Source organism: Bubalus kerabau, chromosome 8, assembly GCF_029407905.1.
Source record: "Bubalus kerabau isolate K-KA32 ecotype Philippines breed swamp buffalo chromosome 8, PCC_UOA_SB_1v2, whole genome shotgun sequence".
Taxonomy (NCBI): Eukaryota; Metazoa; Chordata; class Mammalia; order Artiodactyla; family Bovidae; genus Bubalus; species Bubalus kerabau.
Window position 1 is genome coordinate 115,747,788 of NC_073631.1, and position 26,438 is coordinate 115,774,225.

The 26,438-nt window shown below is 54.4% G+C and overlaps 1 protein-coding gene across 2 annotated transcripts; it reads left to right on the forward strand.

Moving 5' to 3' along the window:
- The first annotated feature begins 274 nt into the window (after window positions 1-274).
- Window positions 275-24,692, forward strand: ZNF282 (zinc finger protein 282). 2 transcript variants are annotated; one of them, XM_055591229.1, is made up of 8 exons: window positions 275-536; window positions 3,393-3,812; window positions 12,284-12,410; window positions 12,921-13,040; window positions 17,111-17,230; window positions 18,839-18,955; window positions 20,225-20,338; window positions 23,635-24,692. In XM_055591229.1, exons 1-8 carry the CDS (start codon window positions 372-374, stop codon window positions 24,489-24,491), a joined length of 2,040 nt encoding a protein of 679 aa, XP_055447204.1. In that variant the 5' UTR covers window positions 275-371; the 3' UTR covers window positions 24,492-24,692. The 2 variants fall into 2 exon arrangements, with proteins under 2 accessions (XP_055447204.1, XP_055447205.1); XM_055591230.1 differs by having other exon boundaries at window positions 276-536; window positions 18,842-18,955.
- Window positions 24,693-26,438: the final 1,746 nt, after the last annotated feature.

Genomic DNA, 26,438 nt, shown 5'->3' on the forward strand with positions numbered 1-26,438 from the left:
AGGTCCTTTGGGATGCCCAATAGATATTAGCCGAACGGACAGAAATCCCGCCCCGGGCTCAGGACCCTGCGCGGTTGGGGACTTTGGGGCAGGCCACCCGCACCGAGGGGCCCACGGGGCTGTAGGGCCACCTCGGAGCGGCGGTGGCTCCGGGCCTCGGAGCGGCCCCCGTCGGTCCCCGCAGGCGGGCAGGAGCTCGGAGGCCATTGGCTGGCGGCGCGGGCGGCGGAGGGGCGGGGAGCGCCGCCGAAGGGGACTGTTTGCTCCTACGGGCTGTAGATGGAGCTGTCCGGCCCCGGCGAGGGGGAAGGCGCCTGGAAAACGTTCTTCTTCTCCCTGGCCGGCCCGAGCGGGGGAACAGCGCTCCCAGGATGCAGTTTGTGTCAACACGGCCGCAGCCTCAGCAGCTGGGCATCCAGGGCCTGGGGCTGGACAGCGGGAGCTGGAGCTGGGCGCAGGCCCTGCCCCCGGAGGAGGTCTGCCATCAGGAGCCGGCGCTGCGCGGGGAAATGGCCGAGGGAATGCCGCCCATGCAGGTGGGTGCACCCCCGCCGGCGCCATGGCCGCCCGCCTGCCGTGGGGGCGGGGCGCGGGGCCGGGGCGGCGGGGGGCCCCCGGCCGCGGGCGGGGGGACGGGGGCTCGCGAGGCAGGCCGGGCCCGGCGCCCTCGCAGGCCCCCGCCCGCACCCCGGAGCGGCGGGCCCCCGAGGCCGCGTGCCGGCCGGGCCGGGAGCTGGCGCCCCGGGGAGGCCCCCGCGGGGCCGGGGATTTGCGGGGGGAGGGCCCGGAACGCGCGGTCCCTGCCGTGACCGCGTCCCCCACCCCGGCCCGGGCTCGCCTAGGGGCTGACCGGCCGCCTCGCGCCGGGCCGGGGACGTGGGCGCGCGGGGTCCCTGGTCAGATTTTACCGCTGCGGCCAACTCAGACAGAAAGGTGTGTTTAAATGTTGTACGGCCATCATCTCTCCCCAAGTGTAACAGCGATTCACCGTTTCCCCCTGGCACCGGCTGTGATCGAGGAAGGGGCGGGTGAGAGGTGCTTTTGCCCTCTTGCCAGCGGTGGGCAAACTTGGCCGCACTGTTAGAAGCACCTGAGCACCTTTCAAGACTCCTGACGCCCAAGCCTCCTCCAGACCGGTGAAATTGGAGTCTCTGGGGTTGAGAGTGGGCACCAGTCCGTAAGGAGCTCAGGGTGCAGACGAATTGGGAAGCCAGAGCTCCAGGGCTGTGTGTGAGGTGGAGACAGGCCTCGATGGCTTTGCCAGGGGCAGAGGGTGGGAGCTGACCTCGGCTGGACTCCGCCAAGCCCCCCTCTGTCCCTGGCCTGGTTCTCAGCCAGCCAGGTTCTGACACGTTGGCCAGGAGTTGCTGTGTCCTGTCTGACCATGTTTCAGCCTTACATCTCCAAACCTGTTTAGGGGAGCAGAATCTGCTGCCCCAAAATCTGCCTCCTTGGCACCAGGATTATTTTAAGATGGTTATTTTAGAGGAGCTGCAGGCACAGGAGACGCTCTGAAAACCAAGTAGGAGTTCCCTTTGTAGAAGAGAAACCTCCATCGCTGTACCAGGAAGAGGGCATGACTCAATCGCTAAAACCTCTTTATCAGAGGAGAAGGCAGTGACTTATATCTGCATTAACCTGTGCCCTTGCATCCTGTCCTTTCCCTGGTCACCCCCATAACTAACTCCCCTGCCCCTAACATCATCCTTTGTCCTTAGCTGTAGATGGTACTTCATACAGTGGTTTGGGTCATTTTGGCAGATCACTCAGTTTTCTGGGTCTTGCCCATGTTTACAGGAGGTATGTTTGTTTGTTTAGTCGCTCAGTCGTGTCCGACTCTTTTCGACCCCCGTGGACTGTAGCCTGCCAGGCTCCTCTATGGGATTTCCCAGGCAAGAATACTGGAGTGGGTTGCCATTTCCTTCTCCAATGCAGGAGGTATACATCTTACTAAATTTGTTTTTCTCATGTTGATCTGTCTTATGGCAATTTGACTGTGAGACCAGCGAAGAACCTAGAAGGGTAGAAGGAAAATTTTTCTCCCCCAACACCTGTGAAAAGTAAACTGGGCCTGGTGACGTTCTGAACTTCCACCCGTCAGCCCTTGACCCGTTCGGTGGGCCAAGCTGGAATGACACCTCTGTGTGCCAAGGGCATGGCTTTGCTGGAGATGCTAGGACCTCTCACCCAGGCCCTGCTGCCTTTTCTCCCATGTCAGGAGTCGCTCCCTGGAACCTGTGTGATCTTCCTCTGTGGCTGCCACAGCCACTCTGAGTCTGAGAGGGCCGTGAGCGTGTCTGTCCTGACCTGCCCAGCTCACCTCTGAGTAACTGGTCTCCACTTCACCCATCCTGAGGGCCCCTTCAGCAGCAACAGAGAGAACAGAACGTGACCCTTCCCCTGTCACATGGCAAGGAGAGACCATTTCAGCCCTGCTGTCCAGCAAGCCCCGGGTGCTGGTGGGGTATGGGGCCAGTCCCCGGGTCAACAGTACACGGTGACCACCCCTCTCTTGGTCATAGGGATCAACTCTTAACTTGCATCCTGGGGACTTTGCCTTTCTGGGTGAGGACCCAGAGCTGGGGGTACTGGAGGACCAGGGCTATTGGGTACCCCTCCCCCAGGGAAGCAGGAGGGGTGGGGGGATCTTCTCTTCCTCTTAGAGATGCTCCCCCCTCCCCCCTCCTCAGGGAATGACATTTTCAGGCACACCCACTTTGGGAAATATGAATACATAGTTGTGTGAGGAGACAAGGCTGCTCGCCTGTTCTCTGGCTCGGGCTCCCAGTGTCTCCCGCGCCCCCAGCCCCATTATCTGAACTGTGTTTTTGTCAACCTGCAGCACCTAGAACCGCTGCAGTAGGCGGTGCAGAGCCGTGCTCTGGAAAGGCACTTCTCTGGGCTTCTACTTCATCATCTTTAAAGCAGAGCTCTAGGATAATCGTTCTTGCCCTAACCTGCTTAGAGATTGCTGGGATGATTAGGGGCGCGTGACTGATGTGAACATTTTTGCTTTGAAGCAGCAAACGCTGGGCAAGCTCTGCGGAGCTCATCATTAAGTCTAGCCCATGAAGAAAGCAGCTGGTCTCGTCAAAGAGAGGTGGCCTGTGACAGTTTAGGACAGGGTCCACCAACTTGACCTGCCATGGGTCAAGGTGGGTGGTAGACTAGCGACCAGCCTGACTCCCACAGGCCGGAAGTGGGAAGGTCCGGTGGGTGGGTGCCCACTAACTGCTGCAGACGTTAGTGAACACGCCGTAGCCAGAGAGGCAGGGGCTTGGCAGGAGAACGGGGATCTGCAGCATTTGACGCGTTGTCCCCTGCTCTCAGGCCACCCTCGCTCCTCACACGGGGTCTCATGCCGGCCGTCACTTCCCCTCCTCTGCCCGCAGGCTCAGGAATGGGACATGGATGCCCGGCGACCGATGCCTTTCCAGTTCCCGCCCTTCCCAGATCGGGCCCCCGTCTTTCCCGACCGCATGATGCGAGAGCCCCAGCTGCCCACGGCGGAGATCTCGCTCTGGACCGTGGTGGCCGCCATCCAGGCCGTGGAGAGGAAGGTGGACGCCCAGGCCAGCCAGCTGCTCAACCTGGAGGGCCGGACGGGGACGGCCGAGAAGAAGCTGGCCGACTGCGAGAAGACGGCCGTGGAGTTCGGGAACCACATGGAGGGCAAGTGGGCCGTGCTGGGGACCCTGCTGCAGGAGTACGGGCTCCTGCAGAGGCGGCTGGAGAACATGGAGAACCTGCTGAGGAACAGGAACTTCTGGGTCCTGCGGCTGCCCCCGGGCAGCAAGGGCGAGGTCCCCAAGGTAAGCGGTGGTCCCCAAGGGGCAGGGAGGACGGTGAGGACCAGCACCTTGATTTCATTTCGTCAGGCCTTCTCACAAACGTCTCTGACGCCCGGTTGCCCAATGTCGGTGTCCTCTCAAAGCCGGCCTCCAATTAAACAACCTCGTCTGGAATGTTCTTCTGCAGGGAGACTGGCCTCCACCCATTCCCCACAGAGCCCGCGGGTTCTCTCTGTGAGCCTTTTGCCCTCTCTGCTCCCAGTCCCTCCTGAGGGGTCTGGGTGTCTGCAAATTCCTAAAGCTTTTCCCGCCTGGGTTTTCGCCTTGACACCTTCAAAGACTGTTTGTTGTTGGCTGTTGTCTGTGCTGGCTCCTCTGCACGCAGCTGGAGAAGACCCGAAACCACTCTGAGCAGAGTCGATAGAGTCATGACCATCATCAGCGGGCCTATCTCACGATCAGAATTCACGCTCCGTTTCCTGTTCTATTTTCCCTCCCACCTTCTCCTGGCCCATCAACCCTGCACTCTCGGTCAACGGGCTGCTCTCTAGTCCACTGAGAAGACGGGGTCCCCCTACGGAGACTTCCACGTCCAGCCATGTGTACTCTGCCTTTCTGTGGGCTCCACCCCTTCACCTGCGCCAGGAGTCACGCAGCCTCTCTCCCCTTCGCCCCCTGCACCGTCACCTCCTCCCCCTCCACTGGCTCGTCGTCCCCACCAGCCTGTAGACATTCTGCACTGCCGCCCATCTCTGGAGTAAAACAGCTCCCTAGACCAGCATCTCCCGCCACTGTGACTTCATCTCTCTGCTCTGCTTTAGAGCAGTCTGCATTTGCTGTCACCAGTTCTTTCCCTCCATTTTCTCTCCTTCCCTTTTTATTATAGAGAATTCAAACCTATATAAAAGTAGATAGAATTGCGAAATGAACCCTCATGAACGCATCATCCAGCTTCAGTGGTTACCAGCTCTTGGACACTCTTCTTTCATCTCACTCCCTACCCATGTCTCCCTCCCATTTTATCTTGAAAAACATCTCAGACAGCAATTGCGGTTTTGTTGGCCATATTGTGATGCATGGCCATATTGTGATGCATGAAAGTGTCTAACGTCAAAGTGTCAGCTCTTTGTGACCCCATGGACTATACAGTCCATGGAATTCTCCAGGCCAGAATACTGGAGCGGGTAGCTGTTCCCTTCTCCAGGGGATCTTCCTAACCCAGGGATTGAACCCAGGTCTCCTTCATTGCAGGCAGATTCTTTACCAGCGGAGCCACAAGAGAAGCCCAAGAATACTGGAGGGGGTAGCCTATCTGTTCTCCAGGGGATCTTCCCAACCAGGGATCAAACCCAGGTCTCCTGCATTGCAGGCAGTTTCTTTACCAAGGGAAGCCCATCGTGAGGCATGTGGGATCTTATTTCCCCAACCAGGGATTGAACCCAAGCTCCCTGCATTGGAAGGCTGAGTCCTAACCCCTGGACTGCCAAGGAAGTCCCCAGCAGTCGCTTTAATTGTAAATATTTCAAAGTGTAGCTCTAAAAGGTAAGGACTCTCTTTTTAAAGTAAAAATCTCAATACTGTGGCTACCACAACAAAGACTTCAGCCTACTCAAATATCCAATCAGTGTTCCGATTTTCTTCCAAAAATATTTTGTTCTATAGTCTAGTCTAAGTAGCTAAGGCGTGTCCGACTCTTGCAACCCCCATGGACTGTAGCCCGCCAGACTCCTCTGTCCATGGGATTTCCCAGACAAGAATACTGGAGTGGGTTGCCATTTCCTTCTGCAGGGGATCTTCCTTATCCGGGGATGGAACCTGGGTGTCCAGCATTGCAGGCTAGTTTTTTACCAACTGAGCTGCCCAAATGTGAACTTAAATAAGTCTACACACTGTGATTGCTATGTCTCTAAGTTTTTCCCCCCTGTAAGTGCCTCCTTTGTCTCTCCCATATTCCCTTGTAGTACTAGGCCATCTGACCTGTGGACTTCCTCACTGTCTGGACTCTGCTGCTGCATCCTCCCTGCTCTCATTTATTGTGTTCCTCTCTTCTCAGTCTTCCAGTAAACTGGGGATTAGATGATTCTCCCTGAACTCATGTAGCTGAGGTTCTTGCCACCACCTCGTCATCCTGTTGGCCTTGCCAGAGCTCTAATGGTGTTCATGAGCATAGAGCCAAGGATCATTAGAACCACAGTGTTAAAGTCCCAGTCTTCGTCTTCCTGCCCTCTCAGCAGCGTTTCATGCAGGAGACCACCCTTCCTAGAAACACCCTTTGGCTTCCGGACACCCCTCCCCACCTTGGTTCTTTCCCTACAGCACCAGCTCCGCTTCTCAGTCTTCTTTGCCATTTCCTCTCCTTTTCTTACGTTTGGAGTGGGCCCGGGCTCCTCCTGACCTGCCTGCGGTCTCTCCTGCCTCCCTCGTGATTTCACCCAGGCTCAGCGCTATAGATACAGTCTGTGTGCCGTGAACTCCCGAGTGCAGTCTTTCCCTCCCACTCTTGCTCTCTGTATCCTGCCTAGACTTTCTTCTCGAATGCCAGACTCGCATTCCTGCCTGCTAATTCAGCATCTCCATCAGGCTGTCAGTAAATATCTTAGATTTAACTCAAACCAAACTGGGGCTTCCCTGATAGCTCACTTGGTAAAGAATCCGCCTGCAATGCAGGAGACCCCGGTTCGATTCCTAGGTCGGGAAGATCCCCTTGAGAAGGGATTGGCTACCCACTCCAGTATTCTTGGGCTTCCCTCGTGGCTCAGCTGGTAAAGAATCCGCCTGCAATGCAGGAGACCTGGGTTCAGGAGACCTGGGTTCAATCCCTGGGTTGGGAAGATCCCCTGGAGAAGGGAAAGGCTACCCACTCCAGTATTCTGGCCTAAAGAATTCCCCGTTCATGGGGTCACAAAGAGTCAGACATGACTGAGTGACTTTCACTTACTTACTTAAACTGAACTGATTTCTGCCTGAACCCTGTTCTCCTCAAAGTCATCCTCATCCTTCAGCTGCTCAGGCTGCAAGGCTCGGGGTCATCCTCGCCTCCTCTCGTTCTCACACCTGATTTCCATTATATTAGTAAATACTATCTGATTTTTCTTCAGAATATACACACAGCCCCCCTCCTACCCCCCGCTGCCTCCACTGTTCCCACCTTCGTCTAATTGTAACCACCTCTGCCTCCTGTCTGATTTCTGCTGTGGCCTCCTCGCTGGTCCCCTTGTCTCCATCCTTGGCCCCCACCCCAGACCATCTATTTTCAACAGAGCAACCAGACTGATCCTTTTGAAAAATATATCAGTCATATCACCTCTGTTTAAAGCCCTCAAATGGCTCCCCAGGTTATTCAGTTTAAAAACCCCCATTTTGTCAGTGGTCCCCTCCCTCAAACCCACCCTTCTGACCTTATCTCCCTTCACCCCCTCTTGCCCACTCCTTGATGCCAGCATATCACAGGGTCCCCCTGGCAGGGACTTTCCTTCACTGAAGCCGCCCTCCACCCCAGGTCTCTCCCATCAGGGGTCTGCTAGCTGTCACTGGATCAGTGTCCCCTTCTTGGCCACCCAGCCCAGCACACTCTTTCCTTGGTCTCTGCTCTCATTTCCTCCAAGCAATTAAGCATTCAGGTATCTGAAATACTTTCTCTGTGTCTCTTGGTTGGCTTTCCTCCGTGTGGTTCACTGCAGCATCCCAGTGCCTGTGACAGGACCTGCTTGTAGCAAAACATGTGTGCCGAGTGACTCTGCAGCTGGAGGGCTTAGGCTTCCACGTGAGGGCCTGGCCCTTTTTTATCTTTGGTTCTGGCAGTCAAGCCAGTGGCTTGGCCAGAGGAGGTGCTGGACGGTGATCCATCGAGGCCTCGCAGAGCTGAGTCCTAACAGCGGTTCCTCCCTAAGCTGCCCTCTGCCGCTGCAGCCCGCGGGGCTGTTCTGTGTAGAGTTTGGCGTATATACCGTGTTGCTGTGTCCATCTCCCCACACGCTGCCCTTTGCTCTTGTCTGTGTTCTGCACTTTAACTCAGTGCTGAGTCCTGGCCCCGCTGTGCATTCTGTGCGTTGAACCACGTGTCGGGGTCTTGATTTGTACCTCACGGAACATGGCTTACTTGTGGGGTCTGGAAGCAGAAAGCTTGGGTTTGAATCTTGGCTTTACCACATATCAGTTTTCCTACCACAGGTCAAGTATGTTTTTTGTTGTCTCCGGGCTTCCTCAATTCCTCTTAGGAAAGAAGTGACCTTTAAATAAGTCATTCAGCAAGTGAATTCTCAGCGGGTCCCTCTGAGCTTCAGTGTTCTCGTCTGTAACATGAAGATGATAATACGCTTGATTTGTGGAGCTGCGAGGACCGCTGTAACAACACCGGGTAGCTCATTGTATTAGTTATCCATTGCTGTGTAACAAATACCCCAACACTTAGCAGCCTAAAAAAACTATTTTTTATCATCTTACAGTTTCCATCTTACAGAACTCAGGAGCAGCTTGGCTGAGTGGTTCTGGCTCAGAGTCTCATGAAGTTATAGTCAAGCTGTTGACCGGGGCTACAGTCATCTGAAGGCTCAACTGAGGCTGGAGGATTGGCTTCCAGTTGCTCCTTCCTTCCTGGCAGGAAGCCTCAGCTAGTTCCTCACTGCTTGAACCTGTTCCGTAAGGCTGCTTAAGAATCCTTATAACATGGCAGCTGTCTTCCCCCAGAGTGAAGGATCCAGAAAGAGAGACCAGGATGGAAGCTGTAGCAACTTTTATGACCCAACCTCAGAAGTTGTTTTACAAATTTGTTGACATACTGAGTGCAGCACACTAATAGCATCATCTTTTAGGATATTAAATAGCTGAACTGGAATTCCATCACCTCCACTAAGACGCTTGCTACTTGGAAGGAAAGCTATGACAAACCTCGATAGTGCGTTAAAAAGCAGAGACATCACTTTGCTAACAAAGGTCCATAGAGTCAAAGCTATGGCTTTTCCAGTAATCATGTACGGAAGTGAGAATTGGACCATAAAGAAGGCTAAACAGTGAACAATTGATGCTTTCAAATTGTGGTGTTGGAGAAGACTCTTGAGACTCCCCTGGACTGCAAGAAAATCAAACCAATCAATCCTAAAGGAAATCAATTCTAAATGTTCATTGGAAGAACTGATGCTGAAGCTCTAATACTTTGGCCACCTGATCTGAAGAGCTGACTCATTGGAAAAGATGCTGAAGCTGGGAAAGATTGAGGGCAGGAGGAGAAAAGGGCGGCAAAGGATGAGATGGTTAGATATCATCACCAACTCAATGGACCTGAATATAAGCAAACTCCAGGAGATAGTGAAGGACAGAGGAGCCTGGTGTGCTGCAGTCCATGGGGATGCAAAGAGTTGAACATGACTTAGGGATTGAACAACCAAACAGCAGAAGTTGTACACCATCACTTCTTTTTTTATTAGAAGCAAGTCACTCACTCAGTCTTGCTCACACTCAATGGAAGGAGAATTAGGCTCTATTTCTTGAAGGGACAAAGAATTTGTGGATGTATTTTAAAATATCCACAACCATAAGGCACCATGAGACTGTTAATATTGTGGGCCATAGTTTTCATTCCTTGTAGACTCTTGGCCTTGTTAGATACATTCTCTTTGTCAGATCCAAGGAAGGCCGTTGTCTCTCAGCTCCTCTGTGCCTTGTGGGTTCTAGTAATTGTGTAATTATTTATGATAATTCATGGATAGTCTTTTCTGTCTGGCTGAACTGTACGCTGCCCGTAGTCTTGGACCATGTTTCAGACTTCTGCCACATCCTAGCACAGTGAAGTTTTTGCAGTGATATCTTTTTCCACCTGGGAGACTATGGTCCTAGAATTTTGACTGGTGAAGGGAGGCAGAGGAGTTGGTGTGTTGGAAAAGGCAACAGATTTTTTTTTTGGTTGCACTGGGTCTTTGCTGCTGCACACGAGCTTTCCCTAGTTGTGGTGAGCAGGGGCTGCTCTTCGCTGTGGTGCGCAGGCTTCTCGCTGTGGTGGCTCCTGTTGCTGTGGAGCCTGGTATGTAGGCACGCGGGCCCAGTAGATGTGGCACACGAGCTTAGTTCCTCCGCGGCACGTGGACTCTTCCCGGACCTGGGATCGAACCCACGTCTCCCGCATTGGTAGGTGGACGCTTATTCACTGTATCTCCAGAGAATTCCACCAACTTGGTTCTGAATACATTTTGTGTGAGGTCCTTAAAAGATGAATAAATGAAGCCAGTCAGAAGGCCGTTGAAATGTGAACTCTGAAGGGAATGTTGAAGAGTGTCATCTACAAAGAGGTACCCACAGAACTTGTAAAAGACAAAAGCAAAAAAAAAAAAAAAAAGGAAATTGCCAAGGGGAAAGGAAACAGGGAAGAGTGAGGGGCGGACCTTGATCTCGGAGGGAAGAAGGAGGAGCTGTAAGGAAGATGAGAGCCGGGCTCTGTGGCTGTGGGAACCAAGCAGGAGATTTCAGGAAGGTGCTCTGGCCTCTGTGAGGACTGAGGGGTCAAGGGTTATCGGCGGGAAACTGACAACCTCCCAGAAGGTGGTTTCAGACAGTATGGGGCTCAGGGGCAGATTTCAGGGAGTGAGGAATGTGTGGATTGTGAAGAAAACACAGAGCGTGCGTCCTGGGATGTTTCTTTCCTTTTTTTTTTTTTTTTTTTTTGAGCCATGCCAAGTGGCATGTGGGATCTTATTCATAGTTACCTGACCAGGGATGGAATCCGTTCTCCCTGCAATAGAAGCATGGAGTCTTCACCCCTGGACAGGGAGGTCTCTGGAACATTTCAGGAGAAGAAGGCTCGTAGCCTCACTCAAGGTGGCAGCGTGGAGGGCTGGAGGCCCTGAAGTGAGAGCAGGGTGGGGAGAGATGGAAGATGCCCGAGGGAGAAGCTGGTGTGGACTGTGTCACAAGCTGGAGGAAGAGGAGAAATGAAGGGCACGTGTGGGGACTCGGCTAGCCTGGGAGACGGCTGAGCCAGGAGCTTGCGACCAGCAGGCTGCCATCAAAGGGAGACTGGGGGTGGCTGGGGAGAGTGAAGAGTTCGAAAGAAGCCTCCCGGGGAACACAGTAAGGTGGAAACAAGCCGGCCAAGAGGCTTGCGAAGCAGCCTGGAGCCTCAGCCAAGAGGTCAGAGTGTATCGCGGTTGTCACCTGCAGAATTTCGTGACCTTTGTCTTGGGCAGGGAATTTAAATGAAGACGGCGGTCTGCCTCAGTTTCCTAGGTTGGGGGTTCGCCCAAGTCTGTGGAAGGTCCGGGGGATTTGAAGTTCTAGTTCTGTTTCTACAGATGGGAGTGCACCGCCAGGCAATAGGCAGCATCCAGGTGCCACATGGCACCTGACCCTGGCACTGGCACTTCTCCTCTGTGTACGGGCACTGCCCAGTCACCAGACAGCGCGCCCGCGGGCCTGACCCCAAGAGGGCAGCTTTTTCTAATTCACACCAAGGTGCCACATGTCAGGTACCAAGAAAGATGGTACCAAGAGTCAGGGCCTGGGGAGAACCGAGGGCTTGGGTTTCAGGGTGAGGGGGAAAGGCTGGCCCAGCAGAAACAGAAAGTGGTAGGAGGTGAGGCTGGTGGTCAGCACAGGGCAGCTCAGATCCTTAAGTCACGGAACGGAAACCATCCTGAACGATTCTGTGAAGATGAGGCCACGCTGGTTAGTGACCGCAATGGGCACAGGAGGCCTCGCCCACCTGAGATGACAGCTTTATGGGGCAGACGAGATGCCCCTGAACCTTGTGACTGACATTAGACAACCGATGACTCAGGCTCCAGCAGGACCTTCCTAGTGTGGGCAAAGACCATTCAACACATCCAGCAAATGCTTACTGACTCCAAACTACGAGCTTCTAGATGCTTGGGACATAGTGGTGCCCAAAGCAGATCAAGAGCCTTAGCACCAGCAAGTTTTAGTGACAAAAAAGTAGCTGTGTACTTAGAGGTGACAGAAGTACAGCTTCTCAACAGGATTTTATTGTATTTGATTCCCTGAGACTCTAAGAACCTACCCTATGTCTGTCACCCTGAACACCAAAAGCTTGACCTTTGGGTACCCAGTTGACCTTAAAGTGAATTTACAAAGGATGTGGTTAAATACCTCATTTTTAGTTTTTTATTATTTTTTTTCCAAACTTTTAAACTTCATTTTGTATTGGCATATAGCCGCTTGACAATGTTGTAATAGTCTCAGGTGAACAGGAAGGGACTCAGCCATACATATGCATGCATCCATTCTCTCCCGAACTCCCCTCCCATCCAGGCTGCCACATAACTTTGAAATGCCTCATTTTTTAAAGGCAGTGGTGACCATCCTGTTATTGGAAGCTCAGGAGAATCAGAGTGGACTGACTCCACTGAGACAGGCCAAGCAGGATGGGCAGGTTGGGGCCATGGGGACTGGGGCCAGAGTCTGGGGTGGAGTGGTCAGTGCCCCTCCTGGGAGCTGGGGAGGAGCAGCAGGCAGGAAGCACCAGACTAAGGCTGTTGTTGGCCCAGGTTCCAGTGACCTTTGTGGACATCGCTGTTTACTTCTCCGAGGACGAGTGGAAGAACCTGGACGAATGGCAGAAGGAGCTTTACAACAACCTGGTTAAGGAGAACTACAAAACCCTGATGTCCCTGGGTAAGTGTGCCTTCCGTCCCCCAGGCGAGCATCTCCGGAGTGAGGGGTGACATGCTTCTCAACCCAGGATGCACCCCTAGGCAAGGTGTTTCGTGTTCATACTTCATGGAAATTCAAGAGACAAGGTGCTTCTCTGTTAGGAAGTTAGAGCAATTGATAAGAGTATGGAAAGTAAAGACCCAGGAACAGGGCCTGTTACTACAGAACTGAACACTCTGCTGCTACTATGCTGGAATACAGCCCAACAGCATCCCTAGGCGCTACCTCCCAGCAGCCCTGGAGAAGCCACCGGTCTCTCTGCTGCTATTTCTGGGTTCCAGAATCCAGCTAGTTCTCCACCAGGAATTGGAGCATCCATTGACTTAGACTTTCCTGAGAGATGACCTGACATAACGGGCCACCTGCCGAGAGGGGCGCCAGGGGAGGGGAGGGGAGGGCTCCCCATCGCCGTTGATGGAGACCCTTTGGTGAACGTCCCTCAGCCCTTCCTTGCCTTCCACTTCACTCCAGACTCGGAGGGACCCGTGTCCAAGCCGGAAGCCCCATCTCAGGCTGAGCCCCGGGAAGAGCCCTGCGTGTGGGAGCAGCGTGACCCAGAAGAGAGAGAGATCCTCATGGATCCAGACACAGGTGATGGCAGCTGCAGAGAGCCCCAGGTCGGGGTGGGGCGGGAGAGAAGCCCCCATCCCAGCATGAGTTCCGGGGGGCGGGGGCGCAGCTTCTCTTAGTTGTTCGTGGGGCCGGTTCTGCCGCCTTGCAGATTTGGCAGTCACGTACAGGAAGTTTCAGGGCCAAAAAGGCCACCATGGAGGTCCGTCTTTTGGGTTAGAGGCATGTCACTTGAGATGCCCAGGTAAACTGGAGACGATGGGGAGGGGCGGCCTCCCAGGCCTGACTGGGGCTCTAGACGTGGGAGCGGCCCTGCCCAGGCAAGTGGGCGGAGAAGGCTCTGCGTGGGTGTGTGGTGTGCGTGGCTGTGTAGTGTGCATGGCTATGTGGGGTGTGTGGTGTGCGTAGCTGCATAGTGTGTGTGGCTGCGTGGTGTGTGTAATGTGCGTGTGTGCGTAGTGTGCATGGGTGCGTAGGGTGTGTGGTGTGCGTGATATGCATAGGGTGCGTAGTATGCGTGCTGTACGTAGGGTGCATTCTGTGCGTGGTGTGAGTGGTGCGCGTGGTGCGCGTGGTGCGCGTGGTGCACGTGGCCGGTTGCTTTGTGCCCGGCTGTCATCTCCAGCATTCTCAGCCTGTTCTCACAGGCAGATTTACCCTCCAAGGCTGTCCCCTCACCCGAGGGGAATCTTAAATTCTAAGAAACCAGTTCCCTGAGAACATCACACCTAGTGACAGGAGGTATGCGGGTTCTCGGGGACTTGGCTCTCCTGACGGTGTCGGACCAGGTGAAATCTGGTCCTCCAACCGTATTCTCGGCCTCGTCACAGCAGCCTTCCTGTCGGGGCCCTCTGCCCCTCCTATCGTACACATGGAGGGCGTATTCACCGAAACCTCCCCAGAAGGTTGCTCAAAGGCAGCCCCTTCCCTCCCAGTTTGCTCTCCTTCAGTTCAGTTCAGTTCAGTCGCTCAGTCATGTCCGACTCTGCGACCCCATGAATTGCAGCACGCCAGGTCTCCCTGTCCATCACCAACTCCTGGAGTTTGCTCAAACTCATGTCCATCGAGTCGGTGATGCCATCCAGCCATCTCATTCTCTGTCGTCCCCTTCTCCTCCTGCTCCCAATCCCTCCCAGCATCAGGGTCTTTTCCAATGAGTCAGCTCTTCATGAGGTGGCCAAAGTACTGGAGTTTCAGCTTTAGCATCATTCCTTCCAATGAACACCCAGGACCGATCTCCTTTAGAATGGGCTGGTTGGATCTCCTTGCAGTCCAAGGGACTCTCAAGAGTCTTCTCCAGCACCACAGTTCAATAGCATCAGTTCTTCAGCGCTCAGCTTTCTTCACAGTCCAGCTCTCACATCCATACATGACTACTGGAAAAACCATAGCCTTGACTAGGCAGACCTTTGTTGGCAAAGTAATGTCTCTGCTTTTTAATAAGCTATCTAGGTTGGTCATAACTTTCCTTCCAAGGAGTAAGCGTCTTTTAATTTCATGGCTGTAATCACCATCTGCAGTGATTTTTGAGCCCAGAAAAATAAAGTCTGACACTGTTTCTGCTGTTTCCCCATCTATTTGCCATGAAGTGATGGGACTGGATGCCATGATCTTCATTTTCTGAATGTTGAGCTTTAAGCCAACTTTTTCACTCTCCTCTTTCACTTTCATCAGGAGGCTCTTTAGTTCCTCTTCACTTTCTGCCATAAGGGTGGTGTCATCTGCATATCTGAGGTTATTGATATTTCTCCCAGCAATCTTGATTCCAGCTTGTGCTTCCTCCAGCCCAGCATTTTTCATGATGTACTCTGCATAGAAGTTAAATAAACAGGCTGACAATATACAGCCTTGATGTACTCCTTTTCCTATTTGGAACCAGTCTGTTGTTCCATGTCCAGTTCTAACTGTTGCTTCCTGACCTGCATATAGGTTTCTCAAGAGGCAGGTCAGGTGGTCTGGTCTTCCCATCTCTTGAAGAATTTTCCACAGTTGATTGTGATCCACACAGTCAAAGGCTTTGGCATAGTCAATAAAGCAGAAAGATGTTTTTTTGGAACTCTCTTGCTTTTTTGATGATCCTTATTGACATGTAATTCACATTGCCATAAATTCACGTTTGGAGTGTAGGATTTAGTGGTTCACAGGCTGGTGCAGCCATCAGCACTATCTAATTCCAGAACATTTCCTCATAGGGAACCCCACACCCGGAAGTAGTCACTCCCGTTCTCCATACCCCCCAGTCACTGGTCGCTGTGGATCTGCCTATTCTGGGCATTTTGTCTAAATGGCTCCTTCCCTGGCTTAAGCACCCCACACGTTTGAGGTCAGCAGCTGTGATGACCTTTCCCATGAAAGCAGTGTAACCTCAGCTGTTTCACTGAGTTGTCATCTATCCGTGTGTCACATAGAACAGAGACCACGGTGTCCATTTAAGGGGGGACAGAGCAGACTGAGAGCCAGAGAGGCCAAGTGACTCATCCGCTGGGCGAAACGCAGACCTGAAACCCAGATCCGTGTCTTCCGTTTCCTCATCTCGTCTCTTTCCTCCTGCCTGAGCTGTCTCCTGCCGGGGCTGGTGGTGTAAGTCACACCAGAGAACCTCGTAAGAGGAAGATGCCCTGTGGTCGCGCCTTGGGGTCTACATGAAAGATGCGTTATTGTCCCTTGTGCATAGGATGCTGTGCGTTAGCCATCCAGAAATGGGGCTGGGCTGCTTCCCTTTGCCCAGTCTAACTTCCTGCTAATTGTGTGTGTGTGTATGTGTATGTGTCTGTGAGTATGTCTGTGTGTGTCTGTGAGTGTGTCTGTGTGTGTCTGTATGTGTCTGTGTGAGGGTGTCTGTGCGTGTCTCTGTGTGTGTGTCTGTGTGTGTTCTTGTGGGTGTGTGCCTGTGTATGTCTGTGTGTATGTCTGTGTGTCTGTCTGTGTGTCTGTCTGTGTCTGTGTGTGTCTGAGTGTGTGTGTCTGTCTGTATGTGTCTGTGTGTGTCTGTGTTGGTGTGAGTGTGTGTCTGTGTGCATGTGTGTGTGTGTCTATGTGTATGTCTGTGTGTCTGTGTCTATTTGTGTCTGTTGGTGTGTCTGTGTGTGTGTGTATTTGTGAGTGTGTCAGTGTGTGTCTATCTGTGTGCGTGTGTCTGAGTGTGTCTGTGTGTGTGTATGTGTCCGTGAGTATGTCTCTGTGTGTCTGTGTGTGTATGTGTTTGTGAGTATGTCTGTGTGTGTCTTTGTGTGTGTGTCTGTGTATGTGTCTGTGATTGTGTGTGTGTCTGTCTGTTGGTGTGTCTGTGTGTTTATCTGTGTATCTGTGTGTCTTTGTATCTGTGTCTGTGTGTCTGTTGGTGTGTCTATCTGTGTGTCTGTGTATCTGTGTGTCTCTCGTGTCTGTTGGTGTGTGTGTGTGTGTGTGTGTGTCTGTGTGAGTGTGTATATGTGTATGTCTGTGTTTGTCTGTTGGTGTGTCTGTATGTGTCTGTGAGTGTGTCTATGTGTGTATATGTGTATGTCTGTGTCTGTGTCTGTTTGTTGGTGTGTCTGTGTGTGTATGTGTCTGTGAGTGTGTCTATGTGTGTGTATGTGTGTATGTCTGTGTGTCTATTGGTGTGTCTATGTGTTTATCTGTGTATCTGTGTCGTGTGTCTATCTGTTGGTGTGTCTATCTGTGTGTGTTTATGTATCTGTGTGTCTGTGTCTGTTGGTGTGGGTGTGTGTCTGTCTGTGTCTGCTGGTGTAGGTGTGTGTATGTGTGTGTCTGGCCTGATCTTTCTGACTGGGGTGCAGAATGAAGCCGGATGTCTCCCATGCAGAGGGAGCCCTGTGGCCTATCCTGATAGTACCCACCCAGCATGGGCTGTCTCCATGCTCTCTGCCTTCCTTCTCTTACCTTACTCTGTGGCATGGCCCACCCCCTTGTCCTGGAGGTTGATCACCCCCTGCTCCCAGGCGCTTCTGCTCCTCAGGGTTCCTAGGTGCCCATAGGAACTCAAGGCCCCTGTGCTCTCTTCCCTGGTGAGCGCTGTCAGCCGTGCCCCTGACCCCGAGCTGACGATCATTCCTGAAAACGGTACCGACCGTGTGACCCTCTGTCCTCAGGAGCAGAGCCCCTGGGGCCAGCACCGGATGCGTCCTCTCAGGTGAAGCGGGAGGAGGCCCTGTGCGCCCGGGCTCAGCGGGGCCTGGAGGAGAGAGCCATCCCCACGGAGTCCATAACCGGTGAGTGAGCCACCTGGCCGCCTGGGCTGAGTGGCGGAGGGAAGAGTCTGCATGGTCTACAGGCGCCCATCATTCTCTGACGGGTGTGCCCGGCCAGAGGCCTGAGCTGAAGATGGAGTGTGGGTCCACGATTGATGGATAGGACAGACAGGGTTTCCCACGAGGCACAGACATGGTGCCTGATGGGGATGAGGGGCCAGCACCTCTAGCCTTAGCTGTTCTGTTTTCTCTTCTTTGTAACATCGGGTTTTAACTATTCTTCTCCCTTCGAAAAACAGTGTCTGCTGAAGTACTGAGAGTGAGGCATTTTAGAGGTTTAGTGGGTGGGGAATCTGTGGGTCCCTAAGACCTGCTCCCAAGTGGGAAGAACTGATTTGTTTTAAACAAACACAGCTGTTGCCTCTGTGCCAGCCGCCCCCCTGTCCTAGGCGCCGTCCTGATGGGCAGTCTGGGTACTTCCTCTTTGACAGCATCCATCCAACATGTGTACGTGAGCGCTCTGTTCGAGAAGATGTGGCTTAGTCAGAGTTCTCCAAAGAAGAGTAGGGTGTGTGCGTGCACACACATGTGTAGAGAGAGAGTGATTGAATTGAAGGAGTTGGCTTTTGCCAGCTGGAGACCAGGGGCAGCCTGCCGGTAGGATTCACCTTTCCTCGGGGAGTCAGTCTTTTCCTGTTTGGCCATCAGCTGGTGGTAGAGGCTCACCCACATAACGGAAGGTAATCCACCTTATTCCAAGTCTATGGATTAAGTGTTAAACTCCTCAAAACAAAACAAAACAACATAATAGCATCTAGAGTAATGTTTGGCCCACTATCTGGGTACTGTTGCCTAGACAAGCGGACACATAAAATTACCCATCACAAGATACAGTAATGTCCTGTGACTATAAGTTAAGATGATAGTATAAGTTAAGATAAGCTCTTAACTTACCCATGGGTTAGAGCTCCACAAGCCTCATCCCCTTAGTCAAAGTCTCATACTCATAGGCGAGTGGTAACAGCCCCCCAGCAGAGGAAGACAGCTTTCCAGTTCATCCAGCTCGTTCCTCGAAAGCCTTTATAGCCACATTACTATCTCCAGTGGGGTCTTTGAGATAAGATGGCAATAAAAGGTAAGTGAGGTTTAATGGAGTCTGCAGAGGAAAGAACAGATAGATTACATCTTAGAAAATTCCCCCTAAGATGGTGAAGATAAAAGGCTTTCTTGTTGTTCAGTCGCTCAGTTGTGTCCCACTCTTTGCGACCCCATGGACTGCAGCACGCCAGGCCTCCCTGTCCTTCACCCAAAGGCTTCCTGGAAGTGTCATTTCCCTGGCTGGTCCTTGCAGGAGGAAGACCTCCCTCACTGTGGAAGGGGTTACATTCCTGAAGGACAGACAAGCTCTCTCAGTGGCATCCCTGTGATGTCATCACTCATAAGTAGTTTCCACTTATTCTCAGCAAAAGCACCAGCAGTGGGGGCCAAGCCGACCTAAGGCTTTAATGACCCCGAATGATTACCGCTGACGTTTAGGGAAAAGAACCTATCGAGAGACGAGAGACGTAAAGCAGCACCTGGCGGGAGGGCCCGTGTCCCTTAACCCCTTTGCTGCTCTGTCCCCTCAAGCAGACTCGCCGGCCTCCGCGCAGGATCTCCTATCCCGGATCAAACAGGAGGAGCCCCCGTGCGTGTGGGACCAGCAGGACTTGGCAGAGAGGGACATCCCAACGGACCCCAACTCAGGTGAGCGGTCCACCGGCGCACGTGGAGGGTGACGTGCCTATCTGCCAGGAAATCAACCTGACTGAGTCACTTTGGTCAAAGACCATTGAGAGACTCAGGGAATGAACCACTGTGTGTTCCCCAGAGGACGACTTTGTACACATTTTGGTGTGTAACTACTAGAAAAGTGAGGATTTCTCTAAAGGAATCCTTACATCAATAATTTCTCCTGTCAGTGAACTGATACTGAAATGACATAGCTGATTTCTGAAGTATAATCAACAAGCCTTTTTATTTATTTATTTTGTACTTTTTTTGGCCATGCCACGCAGCATGTGAAATCTTAGTTCCCTGTCCCGGGATCGAACCTGCACCCCAGTGGAAGCATGGAGTCTTAACCACTGGACGGCCAGGGACGTCCCTAAAAAGCTTTTTAAAGGTGCATATTTCTGACAGAAAGTAATTTACATTTTCTGGAATTTTCCTTGAGCAAATACTAGCTAGATGACTCCCAGAAAATTTCTGAGGGTAGTCCAGGTATAAAAGGAAGCATAAAAGAGCAGTAGGGAAGCTCTGCCCACCCAGGCTGCACGTGCGTGTGTGTGTGTGTGTGCGCACGCACGTGCATGTGTGCATGTGTGTATATGTGCTTATGTGTGCACACGTGTGTGTGCACGCATATGTGCATGTGTTCATGTATACTTGCAAAGTGGAGGAGGCCAGCGTCATCTCCTCTGGTGGTTGTGACCCCTGGGGACACCAGGCAGAAAGGCCGATACAGAGTCTGGGGTTCCGTATAGTCTGTCAGCTCTACAGCTTCACACGGTTTGGGGTGGGGAGCTGAAGGGCTCCAGGACAGAGGAGAAAGCCTGATAAGGGAGGCAGATGTTCTGCTGCAGTCCTCATTAATAACCCTTGTCCACCGCCTCTGCTGTCGCTGATCATGAAGGCCTTGCCCTCCTCCCTTTGTCCTGTGGGCCGTCAGAGGCTGGGCTCCCCTCTGGCCTGGTGCCACAGATGGCCCTGGGGCTCCCAGGATCCCAATCCTGGCTCTGTCGCCACACGGGCCTCCTGAGAGATGGGCCTCCTGCCTGGCTGAGCCCAGGTGCAGCAGCACCAGTGAGGTCCATTCAGGGAGGCCTCATGGAGGGTGGGGGCACAGGATACCCAGACTGCACACACCCTCTGGGCAGAGCAGCGGCCTCTGCGTGTGGTGGTGTTTGAGCCTTTGGTGGGATGCTCAGCGAAATGAACAGGCTCTAAGTCTGTCTGCCTTCTCTCCCCAAACAGAGTCTCTGATCTCCGCCCACGACATCTTGTCATGGATAAAGCAGGAGGAGCAGCCGTACCCGTGGGGCCCACGCGACTCCATGGACGGGGAGCTCGGGTTAGACTCTGGCCCCGGTGAGTGGGGCACCCAGCTGGGCCCCTGGGTATTTGGTCCAGAGGGATGGCTGCTCACCCATCCTGCCCCTTACAGGGTGATGCTCTGTCGTGGTAGCCTTTCGAAGGCCTGTATCAAAGCATTGACCCCTTTCCTTTTGAGGATGCAGGGGTGTTAGTTTCCTAGGATTGTCTTAACAAAATACCGAACAGTGTGGCTTGAAGCAGCAGACATTTATTCTCATAGTTCTGGAGGCCTGAAGTCTGAAGTCAGAGGTGTGGCATGGCCCTGCTCCCTCTGAAAGCTGTGGGGGACCCCACCTTGCCTCTTCCTAGCTTCTGTGTTTGTTGGTGATCTTTGCTGTCTTTTGATCTGTGGATGTATCACCCTAATCTTCTGTCTTCACACCATCTGTGTGTCTGTGTTTTGTAAGGTCAAGGAGTCACGTTGGATCAGGGGCTTGCCCTCCTCCAGTATGACCTCATCCTAACTAATTACCCCTGGAAAGAGCCTGTTTCCAAAGAAGGTCACACTCTGAACCACTGGGGGGATGCAGATTTTGACATATCTTCTTGGAGATATGTCTATCTTGGAGATAACATCTTCTGTGTTGCTGTTGTTCAGTTGCTAAGTCATGTCTGGCTCTTTGCTACCTCATGGACTGCAGCACACCAGTCTTCCCCATCCTTCACCATCTCCCAGAGTTTGCTCAAACTCACGTCCATTGAGTCGGTGATGCCATCCAACCATCTCATCCTCTGTCGTCCCCTTCTCCTCCCACCTTCAATCTTTCCCAGCATCAGGGTCTTTTCCAATGAGTCGGCCCTTTGCATCAGGTGGCCAAAGTATTGGAGCTTCAGCTTCAGCATCAGTCCTTCCAATGAATATTCAGGGTTGATTTCCATTAGGATGGACTGGTTTGATCTCCTTGCTGTTCAAGGAGCTCTCAAGAGTCTTCTTAACAGCCAGGGAAAGGAGAGTGGACTGGGAGCGAGCAGACCTGAATGTTGACAAAAGTTTCAGTGGCATGCTGGGACATGCTGCCTGATTGTGAAAGTCTGAAAGAGAATGGAGGTAAAGAAGTAATGAAAGCAAGTATAGCTAACTAAAAAAAAAGGAACAGAGAAATGAGATGAGCTGGTAGTTGGATAGGGGGAGCACATGAAGTCAAGGGAGGGTTAAGTTGGGTGAAGCTGTGCCATTGTGTCTGGAAGGATACTCACTGCTTTCGAATCCTCATTCAAACTGCCTTAAAGAATAAAGACAAAAAAATAAAACTAAAAAAGAGAATTGCAGTAGCCGAGGACAGAAACCCACTCACCCACACTCAAAGAATAAAGACATTTATTCTCTTACGTAATTAAGAGGTGGTCTGGTTTCAGTCTTGGTTAGTTCAAGGATTCAGCTGTATTATCAAGGCCCCAGTTTCTTTCCAGTCCTTGCTCGTCCACCCTTGGTGTGGATGAAGCAACATGGCCACAGCTGTTCCAAGCATCACCTCCAGCCCCAGAGGGGAAGGAAAGATCATCTTTTTTTCCTTACACTCTCTCCAGGGAGTGAGGAAGCCTTCCCAGCAAACACATCTCATCGGCCAGAACAAGGTCACGTGCTTGTATCTGAATCAGTTACTGGCCAGGGATTTTCAGAGTTATCAAGTCGTCACGTTAGATGCTGGAGGAGAAGGTGTGACATTGTCTCCATGGAAAATGGGACACACTGAGCTGCCGGGTGGGAGACCAGGTCTGAACGTGTGGTCTTCTCCAGCAGTCTTCAGCTCCTTGACCGCTGTCACCGCACTGGGGTCCCCTGGGCTACCCCGACAGAGGAAGGGGCAGAGGGACCCAGGAGCTGAGCTGGGTCAGGAAGGTAGAGCACCAAAAAACGTGCCCACACCGAGCGTGACGAAGGATCAGAGGAGGATTGGGACTGTTTGGGGTTGGGTTTCCTGGGAAACAGTCCCCAAGATGGAGGTTTCCTTGGGGGTCCTCTTGGGAATAACACCTATGAAGGAATGAGAGGAGCAGATTGTGGAGAGGGAGAAGCAAGGCCCACAGTGCGGCGGTGACAGAGGCCACAGCCAGACCTACCGTCAGTGTGGGCTGAGATGGGGGGTGGGGGCGGGCTCAGCCCAGCCTGTTTAGGAGCAGCTGGTAAGGAACACGTGTCACAGTTTGGGGCTCCTGTAGGAAGAAGGGACTGTGAACGACGGATCCAGGAGGTGATGATGGAGGGTGAAGGAAGGAGAAGGCTCCTGAACACGGTCATCAAACCCAGTGGTTCCTCGGGGGTCGGAGTCCTGGGCCTGAGGTCGCTGCTCTGATTGACGCTTTGGGCTTTGTGTCCCTCTGACCCCACAGTAGTGTGGGAGCATGGACTATGGAGAGGCAGGGATGCAAGCAAAGAGCATCATTGTAGGAGCAAGACTGGTGCTTCCTGGAGAGGCTGGCCAAGCAGCCACTTCCACAGCAGGGAGTGCAGAGCACCATGATGTCTGCTCCCCACAGATGGGGTCTGAGGCCAGATGGGACTCGCACCAACCCAGTTGACCCCACTGCTGTAGGAGGCCAAAGGCTGCGTGCTAGGTGGAGATGCAACCGCACATGGGAGGTGGGAGGCATGCCCCCAGCTCCCTGCCTTCCACTCCCCTAGGCCTTTAGACAGGCTTTTCACCTGGGATGGTGGTGGTGGTTCAGTGGCTCAGTTGAGTCCTACTCTTTGCCACCACCCCATGGACTGTAGCCCGCCAGGCTCCTCTGTCCATGGGATTCTCCAGGCAAGAAGACGGGAGTGGGTTGCCATGCCCTCCTCCAGGGGATCTTCCCAATCAAGGGATCGAACCCCGGGTCTCCTGCATTGCAGGCAAGTTCTTTACTGCCTGAGCCACCTGTGTGGTGGGTTCACCTGGGATAGGTTCTGGCAAATTCTTTCCCTCTTGTCAAGAAATTCTCTTTAGATAAATTAGCATGGAACATACAGTTAAGTCTATTTCCCGGCAGTTCTGCCTTTCAAGGGAGCTTTCTCAGAGCGCCGCTCTTCCCAGCATCTGGGGGTGTTTCCTGACCTAGCTGCGTGACCCCCACCTACCCGCTTCGGGTGCCTCCGGCTCCCGGCTCTGTGCGGGTCCGAGGGTCAGGCAGCCGTGTTTAATCCCCTCGTCCTCGGGGGAAGCTAGGGGCCCGCCAGCCCATGATTCTCAGGAGGCCTCAGAGGACCTAATCAAGGACCTGGGGGCCCCCCCTCGCAGGGACGGTTGTGGGTCCCCCGCGCCCCGGACGAGCCGTATCAGCATGTCGCTTCTTCGTGTCTCTCCCCGCAGGTGACAGCCTGCTGATGGTGAAGAACCCGGCCCCGGCCCCGCCGCCGCCGCCGCCGCAGCCCGCCCCGCCGAGCCTGCCCCCGCTGCCGGCGCCCCCGGAGGACGCGGGCGGCCCCCCGAGCCGCGGCGGGGGCGCGCTGCTGGACGACGGCTTCCCTGCGCTGCCGGGGGAGCGCGGCGCGGGCGGCGAGGGCGGCGGGGGCTCGGGTGGCGGCGGCGGCGGCGGCGGCGGGGGCGCGGGGACGGCGGGCGGGGGTCCGGGCGGGGGCTGTGGCAGCTGCTGCTCCCCGGGCGGCCTCCGGCGTAGTCTCCTACTGCACGGCGGCGGCGGCGGCGGCGGCAGCGGCGGTGGGGCGCGCAGCAAGCCCTACTCGTGCCCGGAGTGCGGCAAGAGCTTCGGCGTGCGCAAGAGCCTGATCATCCACCACCGCAGCCACACCAAGGAGCGGCCGTACGAGTGCGCCGAGTGCGAGAAGAGCTTCAACTGCCACTCGGGCCTCATCCGCCACCAGATGACCCACCGCGGCGAGCGGCCCTACAAGTGCTCCGAGTGCGAGAAGACATACAGCCGCAAGGAGCACCTGCAGAACCACCAGCGGCTGCACACGGGCGAGCGGCCCTTCCAGTGCGCGCTGTGCGGCAAGAGCTTCATCCGCAAGCAGAACCTGCTCAAGCACCAGCGCATCCACACGGGCGAGCGACCCTACACGTGCGGCGAGTGCGGCAAAAGCTTCCGCTACAAGGAGTCGCTCAAGGACCACCTGCGCGTGCACAGCGCCGGCGGCGGCGGCGGCCCCGGCGGCGGCCCGGGCCTGGGCGCCCCGCGGCCCCTGCAGCCGCCGCCGGAGCGAGACTAGGGCCTGGCGGCGGCGGCGACAGGAGCAGGGCCAGGGCCGGGGGGCGGGGATGGCGGGGCGAGCCTGGGGCGCGCGTCCTGAGGCTCCCCCCACCCCGTTCCCCACCACCACGATCCCGCCCTTGGTTCTCCGGGCGCCTTCCCTCCCTCGAGCCGCCACCTGCTGGAAATCGGGAACAGGAATTGCACTCCAGTCGGGGTATCCCCCTGAGGGTGGGAGGGGCGGGCGGGGGTCCCCCTGAGGGTGGCGAGGCCGGGGCAGGGGTCCCCTAGACCTGTCCGGCTGAAGGGGCAGCCCAGCTCTTCTCACGGGGTGGACGGAGGGGCTTCCTCCCGCAGGGACGGTCCTGGAAGGGCAGCGAGGAGGCCAGCACACACCCCCACCACCCCTTTGGGCACCTAGCCTGCCCATTCGGCCTCTGGGGCTCTGGGGTCTCAGATCGTGGTCAGGGAAAGCCACCCGGGAGTCTCGGCCCCCTGCCAAGATCAAGAAATAGGGTCCTAAGGGTTAAAGTGACCCTAAAAAAGGAAGCCGAGGTGTCCAGGCGAAAGAGGAGGGACGTGCTAAGGGGTGGATCTCCGTGATGACAACACTGCCTCGCGTTTGAATAGCGCTTTATACTTTTTTTAAAAAACACGTTTTTCTATCCGTTATCGACTTTCACCCTTAGCCTGTCCCTCTGAGCTAGGTGGGGTCGGAGCTTCCCGACTGGATAGCTGAGGAAGGGGAGACATAGCTGAGATGGTTTAGAGGGGCGGGCGGGGGACCAGGGCCAGGCCTCCAGCGGAGTGTCCACCCCACCACACATGCGCTGCCTACCTCTGGAACTGGAGAGACCTCTGTGGCCTGGTCTCTCTGCCCCTGACCCACCACACATAAATCAGAAGCAACAGGGGGCACACTCATGGGGTCATGGGGTGGGGAATGGGCAACGGGTTGACTACAAAATGCCCCAGGAATGTGCTTCTGGAAGGTTCTCGGTGTTAGGGCACCGCTGGGCAGGAGGGAGGTCCCCCCTTCTCGGACCCCCAGCCTGTCCCTCCCATCTCCAGCCCCTCAGTGTGGTGCCCCTGGCCCTCCAGAGGCAGCTGGTGCCCCGGCTCAGACCTCGTCCTGACAATTTCCTCCTTTCCTGGGGCTATGGGGTGAGGGCAAGGCTCCTGCTGCCAGAGCAGCCAGGCAGGACATGAGTCTCCCCAGGAGGGCCCAGGCCAGTAGGTGCTAGCCTCTGAGAGCCTCTGTCTCTCTCCTGCCCTGAGCCTCCCAACTGGTGCTATCTGTTAACCGGCCATGCCCCGTGGACTTGGACACAGACCCTCCTGGGCTCCAGACCCTGCAGGCGCTTGCGGGGGGTCGGGGGGGGTGGTTGGGGGTGGTCCCCAGGGGACTTCCCACCAGTCGGTGCATCTCTTCCATGGTCCTAATGGGCCACAGTCTCCATTTCTGCGTCTTGCATGGCCAGGCACTGGGGTGGGGTGGCGTGCCCCAGGCCCCTTGTTTGCGTCAAGAATGACTTCTCCTCCCCTGGATCCCACTTCTCTCCCAGCCGGGGGGGAGGGGGCCACAGTTCCTGAGTGCTCTGCCTCTGCCCCTCCCCTCATCTGTGCCGCTCTGCTTTCCTCAGACCCCTTTTTGCCATGCAAAGGGAGTTCCTGAAATTAAATAAAAGGTGTCCAGATCGCAGACTGCATGTTCACAAGGCTGGAGGGTTCTCCAGCGTGGCTTCCTATAGTAAACCCTCAATGAACTGGAATCCAGTTAACTGGGATTTTTTTTCTTCTTCTTCTTCTATTCTGCTTTCGGAAGGAGGCACATCTTAAGAAAATGAGAAATTAAATATAGACAAGCTCAGTGGAGTTTTGTTGGAGCAGGAGGGGAACCCTCTAGTCTGTGGTTCTGGTTGGGAGGCAGCAGTATTCTGCTTTTCAAAAGCATGTGGAGAAAATC

Coding starts and splice junctions, on each gene's coding strand:
- ZNF282 (XM_055591229.1), top strand. CDS start 372: ATGCAGTTTGTGTCAACACGGCCGCAGCCTCAGCAGCTGGGCATCCAG. Junction 17,231..18,838: donor CCCCACGGAGTCCATAACCG/GTGAGTGAGCCA, acceptor TGTCCCCTCAAG/CAGACTCGCCGGCCTCCGCG. Junction 18,956..20,224: donor CCCAACGGACCCCAACTCAG/GTGAGCGGTCCA, acceptor CTCCCCAAACAG/AGTCTCTGATCTCCGCCCAC.